Source organism: Gavialis gangeticus, unplaced genomic scaffold, assembly GCF_001723915.1.
Source record: "Gavialis gangeticus isolate Ggan-Ray unplaced genomic scaffold, GavGan_comp1, whole genome shotgun sequence".
In the NCBI taxonomy this organism is placed as follows: domain Eukaryota; kingdom Metazoa; phylum Chordata; order Crocodylia; family Gavialidae; genus Gavialis; species Gavialis gangeticus.
This window is the reverse complement of record NW_017729018.1, coordinates 14,060,612-14,081,901: the sequence shown is the minus strand read 5'-3', so window position 1 is coordinate 14,081,901 and position 21,290 is coordinate 14,060,612. Positions and strand designations below refer to the sequence as shown.

The 21,290-nt window shown below is 44.7% G+C and overlaps 1 protein-coding gene across 3 annotated transcripts in view; it reads left to right on the top strand.

Annotated features, from left to right (window-relative positions):
- CRTC1 (CREB regulated transcription coactivator 1) overlaps positions 1 to 20,825 on the top strand; it is a 75,346-nt gene extending 54,521 nt beyond the window's left edge. The window contains exons 7-14 of one of the 3 annotated variants that reach the window (XM_019513627.1): positions 414 to 457; positions 1,457 to 1,677; positions 8,225 to 8,361; positions 9,410 to 9,661; positions 12,417 to 12,518; positions 18,164 to 18,250; positions 19,005 to 19,185; positions 19,820 to 20,825. In XM_019513627.1, the coding sequence (XP_019369172.1) occupies positions 414 to 457; positions 1,457 to 1,677; positions 8,225 to 8,361; positions 9,410 to 9,661; positions 12,417 to 12,518; positions 18,164 to 18,250; positions 19,005 to 19,185; positions 19,820 to 20,031 (1,236 nt within the window). In that variant the 3' untranslated portion in view covers positions 20,032 to 20,825. The remainder of the gene's footprint in view (positions 1 to 413; positions 458 to 1,456; positions 1,678 to 8,224; positions 8,362 to 9,409; positions 9,662 to 12,416; positions 12,519 to 18,163; positions 18,251 to 19,004; positions 19,186 to 19,819) is intronic. The other 2 variants (XM_019513629.1, XM_019513628.1) reach the window with 2 other exon arrangements.
- The last annotated feature ends 465 nt before the right edge of the window (positions 20,826 to 21,290 follow it).

Sequence of the window (21,290 nt, the reverse complement as noted above, 5' to 3'; positions counted from 1 at the left end):
CTTTTTTTTAAACTGTATTTTGAGGTCTGGGGATTGTAGGTTGTTGTTCATGTAGTATCTGCATCTCCTGATTCAGGGCAAGAAGCTTAGATTTTTTTGGGAAATGTGGTAGCTGCCTGCTTAATAATAATACAACTGCTACCAATTTAAAAAGGTGTTTTACATTTTGTTTCATATTGATGATACTTATAATCGAACTTTGAGTCTGAATGTCTTAAAGTCCATATGGATTTCAGTTCCAAAATTGTGGCCTTGAGTAAGCCTTTAAGTCGAGCAGAAAGTTTAAACGGTATGTAGAAACACCTCTCCTGAAACTAAGAAAAGGAATCAATTTCCTATTTTAAACGCATGATTTCCTAAGCATTATTTTGTGTCTTGTTTTTCTCTGTTATAATCTGTTTGTTCTGTTTTAGACGGGGTCATCGAGGCCTAAATCGTGTGAAGTTCCGGGAATCAAGTAAGTTCTTGTTATATAAATCTGTAGGAATGCACGTAGGTAACTAGCTGACGGCACAGCTTCGCAAGCTGTGTTGATTTATGTTTTGTCCACACTGACGATGAAACAATGTTAATCAAGCTGCTCTTAACCTCTGAAAACACGATGAATTCTTTTGTTACTTCCAGCCTGATTTGCTCGGCCATGACAGCCCGAGTAAAAACATTGTAGAATGTTCTGCAGTGTTGCCAGATTATCCAGAAGCCATGTGATTAGACCCGAATCAAAGTGTTTGGCATGCTCCGTGTGTTGTTTCTTCTTAGTGCCTCCAATCCCAGTCTGTAAAGCAGGGAGCTATAAAGATCATTTGGATTGTTGGCAAAACATGTTATGTGCTGAAAGCCCCTCGGATCGTGAAATACCGAAAGAGGCCCCAGGATGTGTAAAACTGCCGTAGGTACAAGCAAAAGCCTGAGAGTTGCATGAGTTTCCCGTTACCTCTGAAGACCCTAAATTATGCACTTGGGGCTCATCTAGCAGACTCAACCAAATAATCCAACTTTTGTGGGGAGGGGAATGACTGTGACTGACCATTTATTTGGGTGTTCGTTGGCTGTGCGCACATCCCAGTCTTACTAGTCAGGCTGTTCAGCAGGCAAATCCAGATTTAACTTGATTACAAGATACAAGAGAACTGTATGTTGGCGTGACTGTTTTTACATGCACATCAAGCAGAACTAGTGTCACTTAAATAGAAGCACCTGAGGGATCCTAATCACCTTGCAATGCACAGTGTATCCCTCTGGTGTAAATAGGAAAGCAACTACACACAACTGAAAACCTGTTATCATGGGTAAATACTGATGCTCTCTAACACTGACTGTTGTAAATACCGTACATACATTTTAATTTTTTTCTGGAGAGCAGCTTCAGACAGACTTTACATCCCGCGGGAAGGGTGCATGTACATTAACGTTTCAGCTGACTTTTGCTGTTGTGTTTTCTTTTTCCCCAATGTAGCATCTTTCCATCAGCTGACCAAGAGAACACTACAACGCTGATTCCTGCCACACACAACACAGGCGGCTCCCTGCCAGACCTGACCAACATTCATTTCCCTTCTCCCCTCCCAACGCCACTGGATCCTGAGGAATCCACATTCCCAGCCCTGAGTAGCTCCAACAGCACCGGAAATCTTGCAGCCAACTTGACTCACTTGGGCATCAGCACTGCCAGTCAGGGTAATAACATTGTCATAGGACCCAACTGCAGTTTATCTGTCAGTAAAATGCCGTTTCCTGTCCTAATCATCTGTGCTGAAGATTAGCAGGCAGCTGCTTTGTTTCACTTGTGAGGTGATTGCATCTCACTGGTGGTCAAACTGATTTCTCTTAACAGCTCGCGTGAAGCATTTTGGATGAAGAAACATAAACCCGACATCGTTGATCTGTAATTTACATCCAGGCTTTAACATTCCCATATTCTTAGCACGAGTCTACTAATTCTGTTTGTATGAGTCTTCACAGGGGAGATGCAGTGTCGTAGATTTTGGCAGTAACTCCGCTCACTTAATGAGTCCCAGCCACACTGAATCTGCTAGGGAAACCTCTGGAACAGGCTCCTTGATATCTTGTTTCTAGTCTCTCTCTCCATTTGTTGGTATGTCAATTCTCTTGAGATATCGCATCATTTGTTTTACCTGAACCAAACGTGGGCTGTTAGGCAACTGAATAAACATAGAAGTCCCTAAAATATATTCTAGTGGGGAGCATTTGTTAGCTTGACTGCTTCATTTTTAGGAGATCCTAAGTACTCCAGGCTTTCGGGGGTGATGAAATGTTAAGGTATACGCTTATCATCACCCTGACCCATGTTGGCTTTATGTTCCATCCAGCTTCCTCTTTGAGTGGTGCCCTCCAGGATGTGAGCTGCTTTTCATGCAGAGGTTTTTGTGATTGTGCAGAGCTTAGCCAGGAGAGCCTTTACAACTGTGGGGCCGTTGGGCTTTGCTGTACTACAGATCATTAAAAATCCTGTTACTTGCTACACTGAAAAAAATGCCTCTGGACCAGTACAAATTGTATTGTGTTTTCAGGACCAGTAAACTTTTTAAAGCAAATGGCCCAAACCAGTTTTCATAAAGAAAAAAGTATCTTTAACTTGGGTTTTATTTTATTTAGAAGTAACTCCAGTTGCCTCAGCAGTTAGACACTGAAAACACTAGTAGGAAAGAAACAGCATTTTTGTAAGGCACCTGCCCAAGGGGCACTAAATGACTGCTGCCAGCATAGCATTCATTTCCTTGTGTAAAGCTTTCCTGGTTGTACTGTGCTCTTCTTTCTCCTTTTTGCATAGTCCACCACTGTTGAGCCATACTATTTGCATATAATTTCAAAAGATGCAGAGGAACGGAAAAAATAAAGGGAAGGGACATGGACTGGTCATGAGATGAGACAAAAGACAGGGGTTCAGCATGTGGTATTGATACTTGTATGGGGAAGATGAGCAAAAGGAGTTCGTTTCCTCGTTGGAAACAAGGAGGTATGTGAGGTGAATGAAAGATGAAGAGGATGGCAACTGGAGAATGCCAGTTGGATAACATTGAACGAGATCTGGGAAAACCTTGCATTGCTTGTAGCTAAGTAAATTCTTTTAAAGTTTGTCCCTGATGGCTGGAGGTAATGAGCAGTGCCCGAGAACCTGGCAGCATGCAGTTGGGTCTTGAATCGTGTGTGAATGGGGCCAGGAACCCAAAACCTTGTGGCCCAGGAGCTTGCAGCTCTTTTCCAAGTTGTGCTGGAGGGCTGGTGCCTTGGGGCTGTTTTGTGTAAGCTTAATCCAAGAATTCAAAGTCTGGTGGCAAAATCTTGAGCCCTCCTGAATGCAGCGCTTCAGGATATAGTTGGGAATGTGTGCAGGTTAGACGGCATCTTGCAGTTTTACTGTAGGTGATTGAAACTTGTAGGAATCATATGAGATGAGCAAATCTGGAGGTTGCTTGCTGCTTTGTGTTGTGACCAGATGGGAGTCATTGGCTCATAAGGGTGTTTGATTTCTGAATGTGGTTTAGGAATTCTGGATGGCCGATACCCGTGTATATTTGGTGGAGCTGTAAAGCTGTGTTTTGAAGAAACCGGGCTGTTTAGAGTGTGGTGCCTTTTCTCCATCATACTTTCTAATGTTTGGCTATTGATGATACAGGATTTTTTCTTTGGTGCCAGTGATGTCAAGATGTCTTCTTGGACATTCAGTTAGTTTTATTTTCTTTTATAGAGTCCTTGCGTTCCAATTTGATTGCGTATTTTACATGGAAAGCTGTCCTCTGCTTTGTAATGCCTCTAGAACAGTTCCTTTATCGGAAACTGTCTGCCTGTAATTCTTTGTAGATGGTATCCAGGAGAGCAGTGGTTTTCAACCTGTGGTCTACAGACCCTTAGGGATCTGCAGACTGTGTCTAAGAGGTGTGCGAAATGGCTGTGATCAATCAAAAGTATGTGAATACCCACGCTTACAATTCAAAGGGGTCTGTGCTTCCAGTCAAAATTTTTTAGGGGTCCGCAGATGAAAAAAGATTGAAAACCATTGCTCTAGAGCTGAGCTGTGTTTGTCCACCCACCAAGCTGTGTGAGCTGGGGTTTGAAACATCCTCCTGGTAGGGTGATACCAATGCAGAGTTTGGCTCTTCACTTTGCTCCTGAGCTTGATTAGGCCCTGTTCATTTAAACTACTAGGGTCCATCAAGGACCTTGACATTGCAGGCTCCAAGTGGCTTTTGGAAGAGGGGTTCTAAATAGTCCATCTGTTCTCTGGAGCTTTATCCATTCCAGGGTCACCTTGTGATACCCGAACACCAAGATGAACAGCCAGTTTTCTTCTGAGGCCATATTTGCGAGTGGTACGGGGCTACATTGGGGCTCTGAGCAGTTTGATCATCTGACAGTTACAATAAGAGAGAACCATTGTGTGACTGATCACAGTCCATAAAAAAGTGTGTTGTACTTTGTTGAGCAGAGCACTCTGGAAAACTGTTTTTTAAATATTCTCTGCTAGTGTACTGAGAAGCTGGAAGAATACAAAGCAAGTGGATTTGATCTGTACATAAGCTATGACTATATGTGTATATATGTAATATAAATATTTTTAAAGTCTGCAGTAAGAATACAGTTCCAAGTAGTTTTATTTGCTGATGTGCTGAACTTGTCTTTGCTTGAGGCCATACAGAAATCAACAGCATTCAGCTCTTCAGCAAGTTGGCTGGTCTCGGCTGATCATCTGACTGTTGCATTTGAAATCAGTGGAGAGTTGCCAGCAGTTGGCCTCCATGCAGTTACACCTGTGCTGGCCTATATGAAGTATAAGGGAACTAGTGTTTGTTACAAGGAAACAAACTCCTTTCCATGGAGTTAGGCCAGGTCTGATTGCCAAATCCCTTGCATACTCCATTATTAGGAAAATAAATAGTACAAAACCAAGCCGTTCAGTACGTGATTGTCTATTCCAAAAGCATTTCCTGATCCAGGTTTGAAGCCAACTGTAGAAATTAGCTGGGGCAAAGATCTGTCCCTTTTCTGCTTTCTCCTCATCACCCAGTGCTGGTTTGCTTTTTCTTGCACGCACTTGTCCTCCCTCCTGTCTAGACGGACACATTTGAAGCATTGGGGGGTTCTGTTTCTTGCTTTGAAAATTTGCACAGTTTAACTAGGGATAGAGGCAAGATTTTTTTCCCCTAGCACTCTGTCTCCATTTCCTTCTCTTATTATTCTTCCTGCTATCCAGATGAGACTGTAACAAAGCTATACTCTCTCGACTGAGCCTTTCCCATCAGCTTTGCTCATTGCTCATGTCTGTGCGTTATATGCACTTGCAAATGAGCACATGTCCTCAGAAGCCCTGGGGAAAGTAGAGGAAACCACCTGTTGGGATTTATAGAACTGCTCAGAGAAATGTAGATCTGCATGTTTTTCCACCAGAACATGTTGATTCACTGAAGTTCCCCAAGACCCTGCTGACTGTTGTTCTGTTGAGAATCGGGTTTCAAGACCTGCTTGGTTTCCCACCAGAGAGCCTCTAGATCTTTGGCAGCCTGGGCTTCCTGCCCCTCTGAAGCCCTCCTAGCAGGCTTGGGTTGGAGTTCTCCAAGGAGCCTAGGATGCGTTCTGCCCTTCCACACCTGGCTTCCTCCTGTGCAGGGAATGTCTCTTTCCACTGAGCCGGTTTCCTTTGGTACATTCTTTCAGTGGTTCTTGACCTTTTCAGGGACATGGCACCCCTCCGCCACCTTTTTGAATCTGGCAGCAATCTTGTATGAGAACCGCTTTGTTCAGTACTGCTTCTGTGTGGACCTAGATGTAATGAGAGGTCACAGCCCTGTGCCTCAGCCCCTTGGAATTGCAGTCTGTCTGGGAGGTAGAAAGACCGTGGATACGGCGGGTACAGAGATTGCACCTGGTCCCCTAGGCAAAGCAGTTCAGGAGTCGGATGCACATTCCCTACCGTGTTGCTCCGTTCTCCACCCTCTTTGTTTTCTTGCCAGTTGCTCTCTGGAGCTTCAAGTCCAGAGGTGAACATGGTTGTAACCGGTTGCCCGGAGTAGTTTGTCTCTTCTCCCCCCTGGGTCTTTTTTTTTGCAGTAGCCAGGTATTCACAGCTCTTGTTTTGTCGTCTTTTCACCCTGATCTGTCACTGCACACCCAGAATTGTTAACACGTGTGGTTAGTTTTAGTCAAGTTCTTCTAAGTTGACTTCTCCCACTACTTTGGGGAGGGGGAGGGTTTGGGTATTCTCTCCAGCTGGCCAAGAGCTCTGAAACTCAGGTGCCCAGGAACAGAGTGCTGTTCAAGATCGTTTCAAAGCTGCATGGAAAAAGAGCTTCTACCCTCCTTTCTTCATGCGAGTACACTTGAAATTACATTCTGTGGCTTTGAAGGTGGAACAGTCTGATTCAAAGGCTCTGGCAATCTCTTGGTAGTCTTGCATCTCATAACTTCCAGCGGGTACAGAGAGCCCTTTGTCATAATTAAAAATGGAAAACACCCCTTCCATTAATGTTCTACCGTATTTCTGTGAGTGCTGCATTTGTTCCACTCTCTCAAGGATGAGCTGGAGTTAAAAACATGAAGTAAAGGTCAAAGTAAATACAGAGCCTTGACAAATCTTACCTGGTAAGAATTATACATAGAAGCAACCACATCTCATCTAATGCCGTTAAGTTTATAATGAAAACCACTTGTGTGTCCAACTCATTTATACATGAGGACAAATCTGTTACACTTAAACATGAATCTCTTTCTTGCTTTGTCCTTGTTCCTTGCCTGCCAGTTGTGCCATTTCCCTCTGACATATGCAGCATGGCTGAGTTGTTCAGTCTGGTCAGTGGAAGCGTTGTTTGGGATTCTGTGGCATTTGGTCAGTGGAGAGAGATCACGGGATTATATTGTGTTGCAGGACAGATCCTGTTGGTCCTGACAAAGCAGACGACGTGCAGTCTTCCAACATGAGATTACTTGTTTCATCTTCATGAGGGTCTGAGAAGAGAACAGCTTAGCATTCAACAGCAGCCTCTCCAGTGAATGTAAAGAGTATTTACTGGTAGTTGGAGCAGGAGTCTGGGGGTTGGGACTTTCAGGTTCAGCTTCCAGCACTGCAGGTTTTCATATTTCTTTGACCTTGAAAAATATCATTTAACCTCTATGCCATGATTTGTCCAGTGATTAAATGGGCATAATTCCTACTGCACTGGGAAGCAGTTTGTGTTTGTTAACATCCTGAAGTGATCTGAGATCTGATTTAAGAGTGCAGGCATGGTACAAACTCAGGAGCATCTCTAACAGGTGTTTATGCAAAGCACTGACACTCGCCTTCCCTGCTAACCTGACCTCATCTCTCAGTAACGAGAAGATCCCCCCTGCAACGCAGGTACTTGCAGGTGACTTGGGCAAGCAGGTTTTTTCTGTCCAGGTCTTCATATTTGTGCTATGTATGAGCATCATTACATATGGATGCATCTCCCCACATACTATAGGGAGACTGTGGAGGGCTTTACTGATGTCTGTTCAGCACTTGACATTCTTTGAATGAAAGATGCCCTAGGGAGAACAAGTATGAACGAGCAGAAATGCCTGCAGCCATAGGGAATCTACTTGATATGGAAAAATTAGCATCCACAACATGGGGCCTAAGAAGTGGCGAGAATATGAAACTGTGATAATGAGCTTTTTGGGAGCATGAGATGAATGTAAAAAATACCTTTCTCTGCTGTCTCAGGCAGGTAAATTGTGGCACTGCTAGCACTAGTTTGCTGCATGGCAGTGCAATGACTTCACTTGCTCATGGACATTCACATTTAGTCTCTTCAGTTTTAGGGATGCTAACGTTCAGTGTGTGGGCTACTTAGAAAGGGATCATCTCGGAGACCTGCTTCCCATTCCTTATACCAAAAACCCCATCACCCACTTCTCAGAATGTTTCTTTCACTTCGTTCTGCAAATCATCCAGAAAGGATCTGCAAATCAGTTGGAGAACTGTTGGGCTAATTATATGGCAGCATCCATATGTAAGCATATGTGATCAGTAGGCACCTGCCACTGCAAAATCCAGTCCAGAACTGCTAAGAACTTCTGCCCAGGGCCCCTTTCAGGCCATGTTTTCAGTACTTCTGTTGTAAGCGGTTGTACATTTCAGCTGTTCTTGATTCATAACGTTTTCATATCAGCTAATCATTACTGTAAACAGGCGCCAACAAATCATTGCCACCGGTCCCATGTAAACGTGTTTCTTCCTCAATGGCAGGAATGGCAACAACGCAAGCCTCTTCCCAGCAGCATCGGCAGCCGGCTGTCAGTCCCCTCTCATTGAATGCAGACTCAAGACGGCCACAGTCCCAGCAGATGTCTCCCACGCTCTCCCCTCTGTCGCCAATCACACAGGTAGGAGGCTGCTTGCCAACCTGGGGGAAGCAGCACGCTCAGAAGGGTAACGAACCTGATTCCAGGACATAATGTTTCAGAGCGTAGCTGGCTGCTTCGTACTGTGTTTACATCTAGGAAAATGTTGGCTGCAAGACTGGTATGGCCCTGATTGCAACATTTTCTTAGAAATGTCCCTTTTAGTGATGTCCTGTTCTTTTGTTAATAAAATGTTCTGTGGCTGTTGCCGGTGAGCTGTGTTAAAACAGCTAGCAACAAGGCTTATTTGACTCCACAGAAATATATTCATGTGTTCTCTCAGATATGGGCTGCAGTGGCAGAGCGGTTAAGGCATCTGTCTTTGGCTCAGAGATGAGTTCAACACCTGGCCTCGGGTCATGCCAAGGGTCTTCCTCAGTTGATCCATCTGTAAATGGGTATCTGCTCAGTGGCTTGGAGTCAAAGGCAGTCAGACGTGATAGTAGCCAAATCGCTTCCAGTAACTTTTGGCTAAAGAAATTGGTATACCTTAAGCACATGAGCCTTATTGCTAGGGGGCTCAGGAGGATCATGGGATTGACTTAATCTGTTAGAGAGTGGAAGAAACATTTTGGGAAAGTATAGATTTCACTTTCTCTCTCCTGAGGCTGTGATATAAGCAACACGAAGGACAACATTTTCTTTTAAAGATACTGTCACAAGGTTGCATGCTTCATTGCTCTTGGGTTTTATGCTTCATTGTGAATCGTGTAAGAAACACCTGTAGCTCCTAAGAGTGGCCCAGACCCCAGGCTCTGCCCTACATAGCATGCTCTGAGGGGGCTCCTGAAAACCGCTGACCCAACGTGGGGAAGTCCACAACAATATTAATTCAAAATCCTAAACTTAGGTGTCTTATATTAGTCTCTTAAAATGCATCTTTGAATGTGTAAATGCCATAGCCAGGGTAACTTTCCAAATGGCCTGAGAGACCCCGAGGGTTTTAGACACTTGATGTGAAAGTTTTAAGCATTTCAGAAATGACCAGAACTCTCTCTAGCCCGTGTGTTTTCCTGTTCTTCTCGTTAAGGCTGTGGCGATGGACGCATTGTCTCTGGAACAGCAACTTCCACCATACCCATTTTTTACACAGACAAGTTCACAGCAACAGCAGCAGACCCAAGTGGCAAGTACTCTGCCTCAAAATACCCCTTTAATGCAGACCTCTGGTTTACAGCGAGGAACACAGCTTCCCCCACTCTCAGTTACGGTACCTTCCACCATCCCACAGTCACCTCCAGGCAGCCAGAGCCAGCCTTCAATGGGGATAGACATCACCTCGGTAAGCTTTTGAACTGTGACTGAAGACGATATCATTGGAAACAAATAGCTGTCTTCCAGAGAAAGCAGTGTCAGCCTGTGCTGTCAGAGTTTGAACTAGGCAGCAGTTGTAATGATTATATATTTAGGCACTTTCTACCCTGGACGTGACCACAGATTACTTGAATCGATCTAACGCTGTTTAAACATAATGCCTTAAAAATCATTTAAGCACATGATGGCCAACATATGGAATGGCCCAAACTATTGTTTAAACCATTGAACATGGTTTCTGAAACACTTGGTAGGATGGATGTGACCCAGATTTAGGCTAAGATAAAATAATTTTAACATGTTAGTTTTTTTTTAAACTGAAAAGCTCAAGGTTTGGGTATATAGCCTCTGGACTGGATGTCAGGAGAAACCCAACAAAACAAAACAACCAAAGATCTTTGTCTTGGCGGTGACAGGCTTTCTGAGCAATTCTAAGCTGACGCGTCTGAGCTTGAGGTGTAACATGTTGGAAGGGCTTAAGAAGCAGCAAACAAAACCCAGATTCCTCTTAGACAACACCTCTGCAGTTCTGGGTGCCCTCCACCTTTTTACAAGGAGAGATGCGGGCATGTTCAATTAGCGCCATAGTTTTATATGACAGTGGAAAACAGTAATGAACCAGTTATGGACAGGCTGACTTAAAATGCCATTTTAGCACCAGCTGTGTCTGTAAAGTGAGAAGAATCCTTTAAATTTGGCAAGCCTTAAATGGTGAAAGCCTACAGCATTTATGTGCATGGGGGAAGGCTGGGGTTTCATAAAACTGAAACACATTTATTTTACGGTGCCAGAACTGAGTTGGTTCAGATTAATTTTGAGACAGCAATGTGTATATCCTCATGCTCCTGGAACAAGTTACCTCTTTCCAGATTTGCATGCGTGGTGGCCTTTTGTCCCAGGGTCGGTTGGTGTCCCCCGGTGGTTTCTCATTCAAGACAAGAAGATATCGGAACTTTGAAAAAGAAAACTATGCTGAGGAGGGTTTTCAGTGGACTCGCAGAAAGCCAGACAAACTGTTTCTGAATCATTGCACTTTAAGAGAAAGACTTGGACCAGAGTTTGTTTCTTAGGGGAAGTAGGATTTGTTTTATTTGCTTTTAGGTCTCTGAACAGAAAAACCAAAATCAAACTTAGTATATGTACATGTGGTGGTAATTCAGGGGCAGAGAAGAACTGAGAAACCAAAACATTTCTATTGTAAAATTGTTGTCTCTTCCTACACTGGAATCCAGATTTCTGAGGGTGCTTCAGGATACCAGGCCAGCTCTGAGATGTCCTGTAGCTAGAAGGGATACGGGACACGTTCTTTGCTGCTTCTCTTTTCTTGCTCTGAGTGACAGTGACTTGTTGGCACTGATTCCAGTGGAACATCTGTCCCCAGCAGTGCAGCTGTTTGGATCACGAGAAGGAACCATTGCAGTACAGAGGGACAGATGGGAAAGTGGGTTTGTTGTGGGGATTGAGTTTGAACGGATTGTGCTGGTAAACGGTACTGCTTCTTGAAAGAGGTTGCTTCTCTTAGGGTAGGGTGAAGATGGAAGTCAAGGGCATTGGTTACCAAGTGGCAGCCAGTGAAAACCGCAGCCAGAACATTCTGGTTCCCTGATTTTTGCAGTAACTAATACAGAATATTCTGTTCTTCATTCTCTGCTTTCCACGTTGCTTTCCTCATCCTAAAGAGCTTTAAGCCCTTAACATTCAGGATACTAAGTCTGTCTACAAAACAGCTGAAATGGTGCACATGTAAACTTGGATTGTTTTAAAAACTACTTCTACGCTACAGTGCTGTCTCATGGAAAGCCTTTGCATTATCCCCTCCAGACCCATTGAGGTCTGTTTGGTGGCATCTTGTTACAGTACTTGTATCCTGTGGGTCTTCAGAAAACGCTTCTTGGGAAGCGGAACTACACTTGATCTGCGCACTTGAAGCGGTGCACAAGATGCTAAGGTAGCACGTCCCCCTGCTGTAAAGCTATCTGATTAAATTACCCTTTGCTCAGACTTCTTGGACTACAGCTTTTTCTGCAAATCATCAAAGCCTGCCTTGTAGAAAGCTCCATTATTTAAATTGAAGCAGCTGCATTGTAGCTGTTTGAGTTTGTGTGGGTGCTACCTCGGTTCCTCAAATCTAGGTCCATTACGCACATATAAATATGAACGTGTCTTACGTTATTAAGATTGAAAACCATAAAACTATAGGTGGCATTACCCTAAAAATACTAGCTGGAATCTTCAGGCAGTGTTTGGTGCAGTGGGAAAGTATGTAGTTGCAAAAAGGTTCAGTTACTAACCTTCTTCTAGTTAATACAGCCAGACTCATTCTTTAAGCTAGTAAAGAACAATGCTAATATCACTTTGCTAAGGGCGGTTGGCACAAATTAATATGTGAAGAGGGCAGTAAATTTAAGAGGCTAAAAATGACATTATCTTAGAAGACCTCTCTTTCTGCAATGAGTGTTGGCTGGCAGGATTAAAAAAAAATGAAAATAATAATTTTCCCATATTTGACAGCCCTGTCCTGCCTAGTTAGAAACCAGACCATGACACGTTTGAATCTCGACCCTCCTGTTCGGGGCATTTTTTTACAGTACTAGTGTCACTGCTGATATCCTAGAGCTGTTGAAGGTGGTCTCGCCCAGCTTCCCTAAGCTGTACACCAAGAAGTAGATAACGTTTCAACCTTCCATCAATCCCATGGTCTTTAATTCTGTGTTGTTCTGTAGGCGTCACTCCAGCAGTACCGCAGTAATGCTGGATCCCCAGCCAACCAGTCTCCCACCTCTCCTGTCTCCAATCAAGGCTTCTCTCCTGGCAGCTCCCCTCAAGTAAGGGACTCTGCGCTTCCACAGGCCTTGCTTCTTGTGTGTGTTTTTAGTTGAGTCTCTCCATTACTGACCCATGGTTGTCTCACTTGTAACTGTATGTGCCTCATGCATCACTGATGTCTCATCCTGTTCGCAGTTTCATTCAGATACAGAGTTTTTCAATAGCTGGTGAATTAAGACTTTTTTTTTATTTATTTGATGCTACCGCTAAACTTTTTTAAAGTTCAGATTTCTTCTCTGTGGGGAGCTCAACAAAACCAAGCATCCAGAAAGGTCCCTTACAGCAAAGGGAATACTGGCCCTTGGGATGCTTATGCCTCCATTGGTTGACCAGGTGGCAGGAGTAGGAAGTGGGGTCTGAGTGAATGTTTAAGGCTGGAGAGAGAAAGGAGCAGGCTGGTTTTGCATGTCTGCTGCCCCTCAACACCACTCGCGTCACCCAGTGCAGGCACACCAGGAGCTGCTTGATGAGAGAAACACATCCTTCGAAAGAGACCCCTGTAGGAAATCGCTTAGAGAAGGCAGTTGCCAGATCTCACAGCTGGGAAATGCCAGAGTAGATTGTCAACATTAGTCTTGCAGGGTGGCTGTTTTCCCATCGGTGTAAAGATGAATACATGCATAAGTCACACATGCAAAATCATTGTGCATCTCTTTAAACAGATCAGTGGGAATTTTAATGCACCCACAGTGGGGCACTTCAGAAATAATGAATTGCTGTTTTTTGTAGTGTTGCCGATCAGCTGGAATGAGCTAGTACGGCCCATTTTCAGTGGCAAAAGAGTTTAGGACTAAAATAAGTGGAAGTCGCTACCTTTCCTGGATCCCAGCCGCGGCAACAGGGTGTATGAGGCTCTCACTGGGCGGCACTGCAGGATCTGACCTTCCATTTCCTGTTTCGGTTTTTACTTGGAAAAGGGGATATTTCATAGGTTTTTTTCATCTTTTTTTAGGGGCTGGAAGGGATCTTACAGATCATCAGGTCCAGCCCCCAAACATCTGAAGATAATTAAGATAAATGTTTTACCTGTTTTGATTTCAAAGTCAGTGTCAGTTCTCGCTGCCAGGAGCTCATTTTGGAGCTGAGTGATGTAGCTGAGGGTCAGGGCTGTCAGTGTGGATTGTCTTAACCCTCATATGACTCCCACTAAAACTCCTGTTTCTTCTGCCTGCTTCTGCTAACTCTGCCGTGTCTGTCTGGCTCCGTGTAGGCAGCAAAGGAAGGCTTGTTTTTTGAGGCTGCCATTGGGTCAACGCTGCAACCAGTCTGTTGGCAATTTGTGGTGTGAGAACTTACGTTTGGGCGAGTTTGGGGCTGAATTTTGGCCCCAGTGGAGAATGGGTCCATTATTGAACAGTCGCTCGGTATTTTCTTTCCTGTGTTCACAGGCATGTTACCTCCAAACAGCCAAAACCTTTTGAATGTGGCAGCCTCTTGCCAGGGGGTATCCCCTGTCCAGCCAGACTAGATGCACTCCCTCTGGCATGCATTGGCTTCACTGTGTTTGAGAAAGGGCTGTGTGGTTGCTGCGCAGTGCGGACGGAACTGGGGTTTAGTTGCATTATCCACTTTTGTCTTTGGTCTCTTAAACTCATTTTCACATTTAGATATTTGTGAGAGTCCAGCTTATAAAAAAATCATAATGCTGGGACTTAATTTGCTAAATCAGCAGAACTGAAGCTAAATTGGCTAAAATAGGCACAATGTATTTTGGTATCTGGAACAGAACAAAAACCACTCAGTGCTGCTGAATTAGGAGGCGCGCTTTCCCTGCCCTGTCAGGTAAGCAGCAGGTGGGCGTGGAAGAAGATGAGTATAGCTACGGTTGGAAGGTTGTGAACACTAAGGAGAGGGATGAAGATGCAGGGTGAATATTTGGCTTGTGGGGAAGGGGAGAACGTCAGATCCTGAGACTGAGGTAGTTCAACAGGAGAAGAGGACAGAACATCCTCAGGGGAGACACTGGAAGGTGCTGATGATGTAGTAGAGGCTGGAAAAGGGAGGGTGATCTAGGGGTGACTTTCTAGACCTCCTGTTGCCTTTTATCCAGCTAGTTTTAGGGAGACTGTCCTGCACAGCCCCTAGCGATGTAGTATATGCTTGCAGGATATGCCTTTTGATTGCCACACCTTGTTCATGCAACAAAAAATATTCCTTGCCTTCTCCCAGCCTGAGGTCTGGTATCTCTTTGGTTCCAAATGCTCATTTTTGATTTCTAAGGAACTTTCCATTGAGACATGAATTGAAAAGCTCTGCGTGTGGTCCCTAGCTCTGTGTTTGCATGGCTCTTCATTAACACTGGCTTGTTTATTGCTCCTTGTTTTTCCTAGCACCTGACACAGTCTCATTAGATTATGAAGTTGCTTTTTTTAGTAGAACAGCTGAATACGGGGAAAAATGGTATGTATTTTTAGCCTATTTACGCTAGGGTTTTCTTGCAGTCACCACATCATTAACCCAAGAAGATACACTGTTGACAAAACAGACCTCATGTACCGTTTTCATAAGAGATGTGGCTGGCAAGATATTTTTCGAAGACTAGCTAATAATTTATTCTGAGAACCCTGAAGTGTTGAAGTAATGACATTTGTAGTTGAGAGTGGGGGCATTTTATGAATTAGTGCATCTAAGAGAAATGAACACGGGTTGCTACAATGGAAGAGCTATTCAGATAGACTTGCACAATGGAATTACTTGTCACGTTATTTCAGGCCTGTCTTAGGAAAGGAACATTGCTAATTGGAACAAGAGTTTTTTCTTACGTTTGAAAAGTTTCTATAAAATGGTGAAAGTGAGAGAGAGAACCGGTGCAGTGTTCTGTTCGAGCTGGCATTTCTAATGATAATTCCAGATTGGTGCGAGTTGTTCATATTGAGAACGCAACTTGCCGAGTTTAAAATTCATTGCTAGCAATGAATGTGCTGAGAAATGTCAGCAACCAGTGATACAGGGAGGTGTGAATTTTACACTGGAAATTCCAAGTTTCATGTATTCAGACAAAAAAAATCCCCTCTTCTGCAATTATGGCAGCTATTGGAAACCACAAGAATTATCCCTCAATAGTTAAATTGGTTGGTCCTAACTTGCCTGCTCATGTTAGCTGTATGCTTGCTCTTGGTTGTTGCAGGTAGTGATCTAATTAATTCAGGGAGGTTGTATTTTGGTGAGTAGCTGTTAGAGAGATTGCAGATCGAAGGGTGTCATAGTACAACAAGTGAAACATTGCTAGTTAAGCACAATGACTTTTATTTTTTAAGTGCAATTTACAGCTAAGCAAAGAACCAGCATTTTCCTGAGCTCCTTGCAATCGCTCTGGCCTCCACGTGGTGATTATCTTGTAGCCCATGCTCGCTCTGGTGAGTGAGCCACGGCAGTCTTGAGCCCAGGACTGGCAACTCTAATGTGAAGATTTTTTTCCCATCTTCCAACTCTCTGGGAAGGTTCGGAGATGGGTCTTTGATCCCACGGACTATTTATTGTACTATGGCCTGGGCTGTGGTATCTGATGAACAAACAGTGAGGGGCAGTGAAGCCTCATGTCTGACATGCTGAGTACAGCCTACCAGAGAAGCATTTAAAGAGAAAAGGTATTTTATTTTTAGCTTGACTTGAATATAATTTTGCTTAAGAAAGCACGAAAGAAGAATTTTGAGACGTCCCGTTCAAGTATAAATCAATAGGTGGAGTAGGATTATTCCGTGAGACAAGCTGTAAGATGCAGTTACAAAGAAGATGGAAATAGTCCTGTGCCCCATGGCCTTAAGATGATACTGCCTTAAGATGGGGGCTGGACTAGCCGGTCTTTTCCAGCCCAAATTTCTAGTGGTTTGGTAATATTTCTCTGTTACTCCTGTTCTTGGCTGAGGGGTCCTGAATCTGATTTAAGGAAGAGCTAGCTTCATTTAACAGGAGGCCAGTTCCTTAGTTGACCAGAACCAATGTGATCAGAGCATCCTTTCGTTTCCCTGCTTTCGCCCAGCACAGCAGCCAGGTGCTCAGTGTGCTGGAGGGCGCGGAGCCGTGCACCGTCTCCCTGCATTGTGGCGGACTTGTGTAGCCTGCCTGCTGTCTGGGACGTGAGTAGTGATTTCTGCTCTCTCGGGGCACTCAAGCTATGCTCCCCACATGCAGTGGCACAGCACTCGAGGTACTTAGAGCAGCTGGGAGTCCAATCGGAGCTGTTAAGCAAGACCTTTTGACTATATGTTAGGTAGCACGCTGAATTTTCAATGTGCTTTCCTTTTATAACATGGGCTCTCGACTTCTCCATGGATGCCACAGTAACTCAAGATTAATGCAGCCTAATATCAGAAGATCTTCCCAGGAAGTCCCCATCTCTTCCTTTGAGAAAGAAGTGTTAGCGTGTTTGCTTCATGAGTGTCCTCTTCCAAACACAGCTGGATGGCTGGTTTTAAAAAACAACCCAACTAATCCCGTTGATGCTCTTGGACAATAGAGTCTGTCACACATATTTGTTGTGCCGTAAGGAAGTGTGTTTCATGTGAGATGTACTCCGACTTCTTTTAACTGTTTGCTGTTTTGGGCTTCATCCTGTGCTTTAAGTACTTTGCGACGTTGCCGTGTTAGTCTGTTAGTTGGTGTAAGTATATATTCACTAATTAGGCATTTGCTTAACTTCTTGCCATTCAGCTTTCCAGGGGAAATGACCTGTTTTAGCTTTGTGTTGAACTTCATCTGTGTAAAGCTCTGGAAAGTACAGTCAAACGCGGGCATCTCCAGAGCAGAGACAAACTTCCTATGCGAGCTGTCTATAGAGACTCCATTTTTGTGGAGGATTTTGAGGGAATTGATGAGATGAGAGAGGGAATTTCTCCTGTAACCCCTGTCTCTCGGTTGTATCCACTAACCCTTTTGAAGTAAATAGAAGAGGAGCAAGGTGTTGGGGGGGGCAAATCCCATTTTATAATCTGTTGGTCAGCCTCAGAATGACAGATTGATAACTAGGCATTGTAGCATCCGCGAAAAAGCCAACCCTGCCATAGTTAGAGCTTGTCCTGGGAATCTCGTCCCTCTTGTACTGCTGAAAGCACCCGTCTCATGCAGGCACTTAGCTGCTCTTGGAATGACATGAATCCTGTAAGCTCAGGTTTACTTTAGCACGCTCTTGTCTTCCTTAAACTGTCGAGCCTAGAAATATCAGGCGAGGCGGGTAGCCAACAAGCCATGCCTGTGCACTGCTGACAAGCTATTACATGGGCTGTTACTGTGTGCACTCAGCCATCTGGGCTGTATCTGGGGCATTTATCCTTTTATTTAAGGGGCAAACACCAACAAAAAAAACAGCTTGTTTTATTTTTGTGCAGAAATTGAAGGGTGACTCTTATTACTGGGGATATTTACCCCAATTCTGTTAGAAGCAGATGTTTTTCCGTGTCCTCCCTGTCCAGGAGTTCATGATTTCCAGACTCTCTTTTTGTGCTGGAGGAAAGGAGATGTATTCAGACATCTGACAGGCGAGCACAGCATTTTCTTAATGCTCTCGTTGTTAGATTTCTTTATTAAAGAAAGGGCAGTTTGTGACCAAATTTGAAGCCAATGAGTTGACAGAGTTCACTCCCTCGCCATGGGTCTGCCTGCTTGTTTGTGAGACTCTCACGCCATAAAGACTCTGTTTTGTTTTCAGCACTCTTCCATTCTGGGCAGTGTATTTGGTGACTCCTATTATGATCAGCAGATGACAGCTAGGCAGGCTAATGCCCTATCCCATCAGGTGAGCAAATTCATCTCAGATTTTGAACTGTTTTGGCCACCCTGACAGTAAAGGATGCATATAATTCAATTTGCAGCTAGTCTAATGTAACATTACTGTCTGTGTCGTTTTATTCCCGTTGTTTTAGTCTGCAGCTACACAGGTATTTCATTTTTTCTCTTCCCCCTAGGCATTATAGCAGCTGATTTTTTTTAAAGGTACTCTGCCAAGACGGCTAGATTAGAAAGAAGCTCCACCTTCCCTGACGGTAGTCCCCTGTGGGAAGGCTTCACTTGGTGGGTGGCAGGAAAACACAGCTCTGTAATTTGCAGCCAACCTGTGTGCAGCCTCTGAATTTGAACAAGCAAGTCCCGTGTCTGTCAGTGAAGTCACCAGCGTAGTCGCCCCTTCAGCTGTGACACGTGTCATTGCAGCCAGAGGGTGAGGCAGCTTCTCAGTGGGACCGTGCTTGAGTTGGCAGATACCGGCCTCACTAGCATCCAGCAAGGGTCTCATTTTTTACTTTATTTTAAAGGGAGTTTTTAGGGCCAAGGTTTAGCGCCCAGGTAGGACACTGTAGGCAACAAGCAGCTAAAATGGGCGGGTATCTGTTCAGCACTAAGTGGAAAGCAGCCCTCTTTGATCTGCCAAACCTAAAGATGAATTTGTTTGCCTGTCTTTTCTGAAAATGATCTTCCAAACGAGAGGCTTTAAACTGCTTCACTGTGTTTCCTGATGCTCAGAAGTAACAATTCCTTTGTGCCTTGGTCTTCAGCTTGAACAGTTTAATATGATAGAAAACGCCATTAGTTCCAACAGCCTGTACAGCCCGTGCTCCACCCTTAACTACTCCCAGGCAGCTATGATGGGCCTTACTGGGAGTCACGGCAACTTGCAGGACTCGCAGCAGCTGAATTACTCCAGCCATGGAAACATCCCCAACATCATCCTTACAGGTAAGGCACTTACCGGCTCCGGGGAGAGGGGGCGAGTAAAGCTGTCCTCTAGTGCTGGCGATCCACTTGTGCTGCATGATATGCCCAGTCGGCAGGAGAAGGGAAGCATCTTGGTGCCTGTGGAGGTCACGTTCGCTGCGTACAAATAAGCGAGTCGTGTCAGCCGGACACCTTTTGCCTTGTGGCTTGACCTCCTGTGTGGCCGCGGGAGCAGACGCTACACGCAGTGACAGTACTCGTTGCCGCCCTCCTGTCCGTAGGTGCGTGAGAAGAGCCCAGCCTTTATGGCCCTCAGGTTGTGTGCTGAGGCTTTGCCCCAAGAGGTTTGATATTCGTGCGACTGCCATGGTGGCCATCTTTGTGGGTCAGCTCAAGCAGGACCCAGCTTGAGTTTCAGTTTTAAGATGCTTGAATAGTATCATGTCCTTTACAATGAGGCTTTTGAGCATGCTTTGAACCTGCAGCTCATGCAGGTAGACTCTGCTTTCCTCCCTTCCTAAGCCAGAGTCAGTTGCTCTGCTCTGTTTGCCAGCTGTTGATTGCTTTACCTATAGCCGGAGGATTGCACTAAGAATGGAGTGTTTTGGGAGAGCAACGCAGACTTACTGAGGCTTCTCTCCTCTCTTGATTCCAGTGACAGGAGAATCGCCTCCCAGCTTATCAAAAGAACTGACCAGCTCTTTGGCAGGCGTTGGAGATGTCAGCTTCGATTCGGATTCTCAGTTCCCTCTGGATGAACTCAAAATTGACCCTTTGACCCTAGATGGACTGCACATGCTTAATGACCCAGACATGGTCCTCACTGACCCTGCCACAGAGGACACTTTCAGGATGGACCGGCTGTAGGGTGTGGACAATGAGCCTGGGAATGGGACGTGTTCCTGGAGCCCCGCTGAACTGAAGAAGTCCAATGGGTCAGTCGTGTCAGATTGAGTGAGTTGCTGAGACCAGTAGCTCCGTCATGTACAACGTGTACAATGAGTAAAGCTTGTTGTTCTAAGCTTGCAGTGCTGCAGACCCCACTTCCCACCGCGCCATATTTTATCCCTGTTCCACTCGTTGCCATTAAATGAGCAAGGAGTTTGCATTGGCCTCCTCCCTTCCGAGCCCGCGGCACTGGAGTCCCAGCATACGGTTGTTAATTTATCCTTTGCACTAGAAATGAGGAGGGGTGGGGGTTCTGGGACGGGGAAGGTTCAGAGCCAAGGATAAAGAGATCTGTGTAAAATACCGAATGGCTGGCGGTTGACATGTTGCCGAAACAGCGTCCCCTCGCGAGGCCGAGGGAGAACCGACCGCCAGCTCCCCCGTTCACTCGAAAGCCTACGTGTTGCCTCCCTCTGGAGCCAAGGGAGGGCATCTTTTGCAGTTTTGACTCTCAGACTGCTTTGTGACAGCTGCTTTGTCGAGTAAAATGCTTCTCCCTTGATTGATATGCCATGTTTGTTTTCAGGTTCGTTCCCCAGCTGTTGTCCAGCACCCACTGCCTGTTCTCACGCCTTGAGCAAACTCATGTACTCAGCAAAGCAGGAAGGCGGCCTGGCAGCCCCATGGGCTTTTGTAGCCGGTCATCCAAAAAGACTGTAAACACTATTTTCAGAGCTGTTTCTTTTTTAAAAAAATAAAAAAAATAAAATAATAAAAAAGAGAATTTCTGAGCACACAAAAAAGTCCTATAATTCATTACCTGGTGAGCATGAAGGAATGACAAGAACTTTTTAAATCAGCTGCAGGTATCTTGGAAGCTGAGTTGCAGATGATTTTTTAATTCTCCTCTTTTGTGTAAAAGTCTTGGGCAGAGGGAAGGGCGTGTGTTTGGCACTGCCAAGTCCCAGTCCCAACAGCTATTTTTATGGGGGGGGGGTATTATTATTATTATTGTTCCTCACCCATTAAATATTCTGTTGCCGTTATTTATGGATTTTTTTTTAATTTAAGTGTTAATTTAAGAGAAGTAGCTAAACTACATAAGGCCAATCGAAACATTCTGCATAATGTTTGTACAGTACATCCTGTTGTGTTCTTAATCTGGAAAGTGTGTGTGTGTGTGTGTGTGTGTGTGTGTGTGTGTGTGTGTGTGTGTGTGTGTGTGTGTGTGTGTGTGT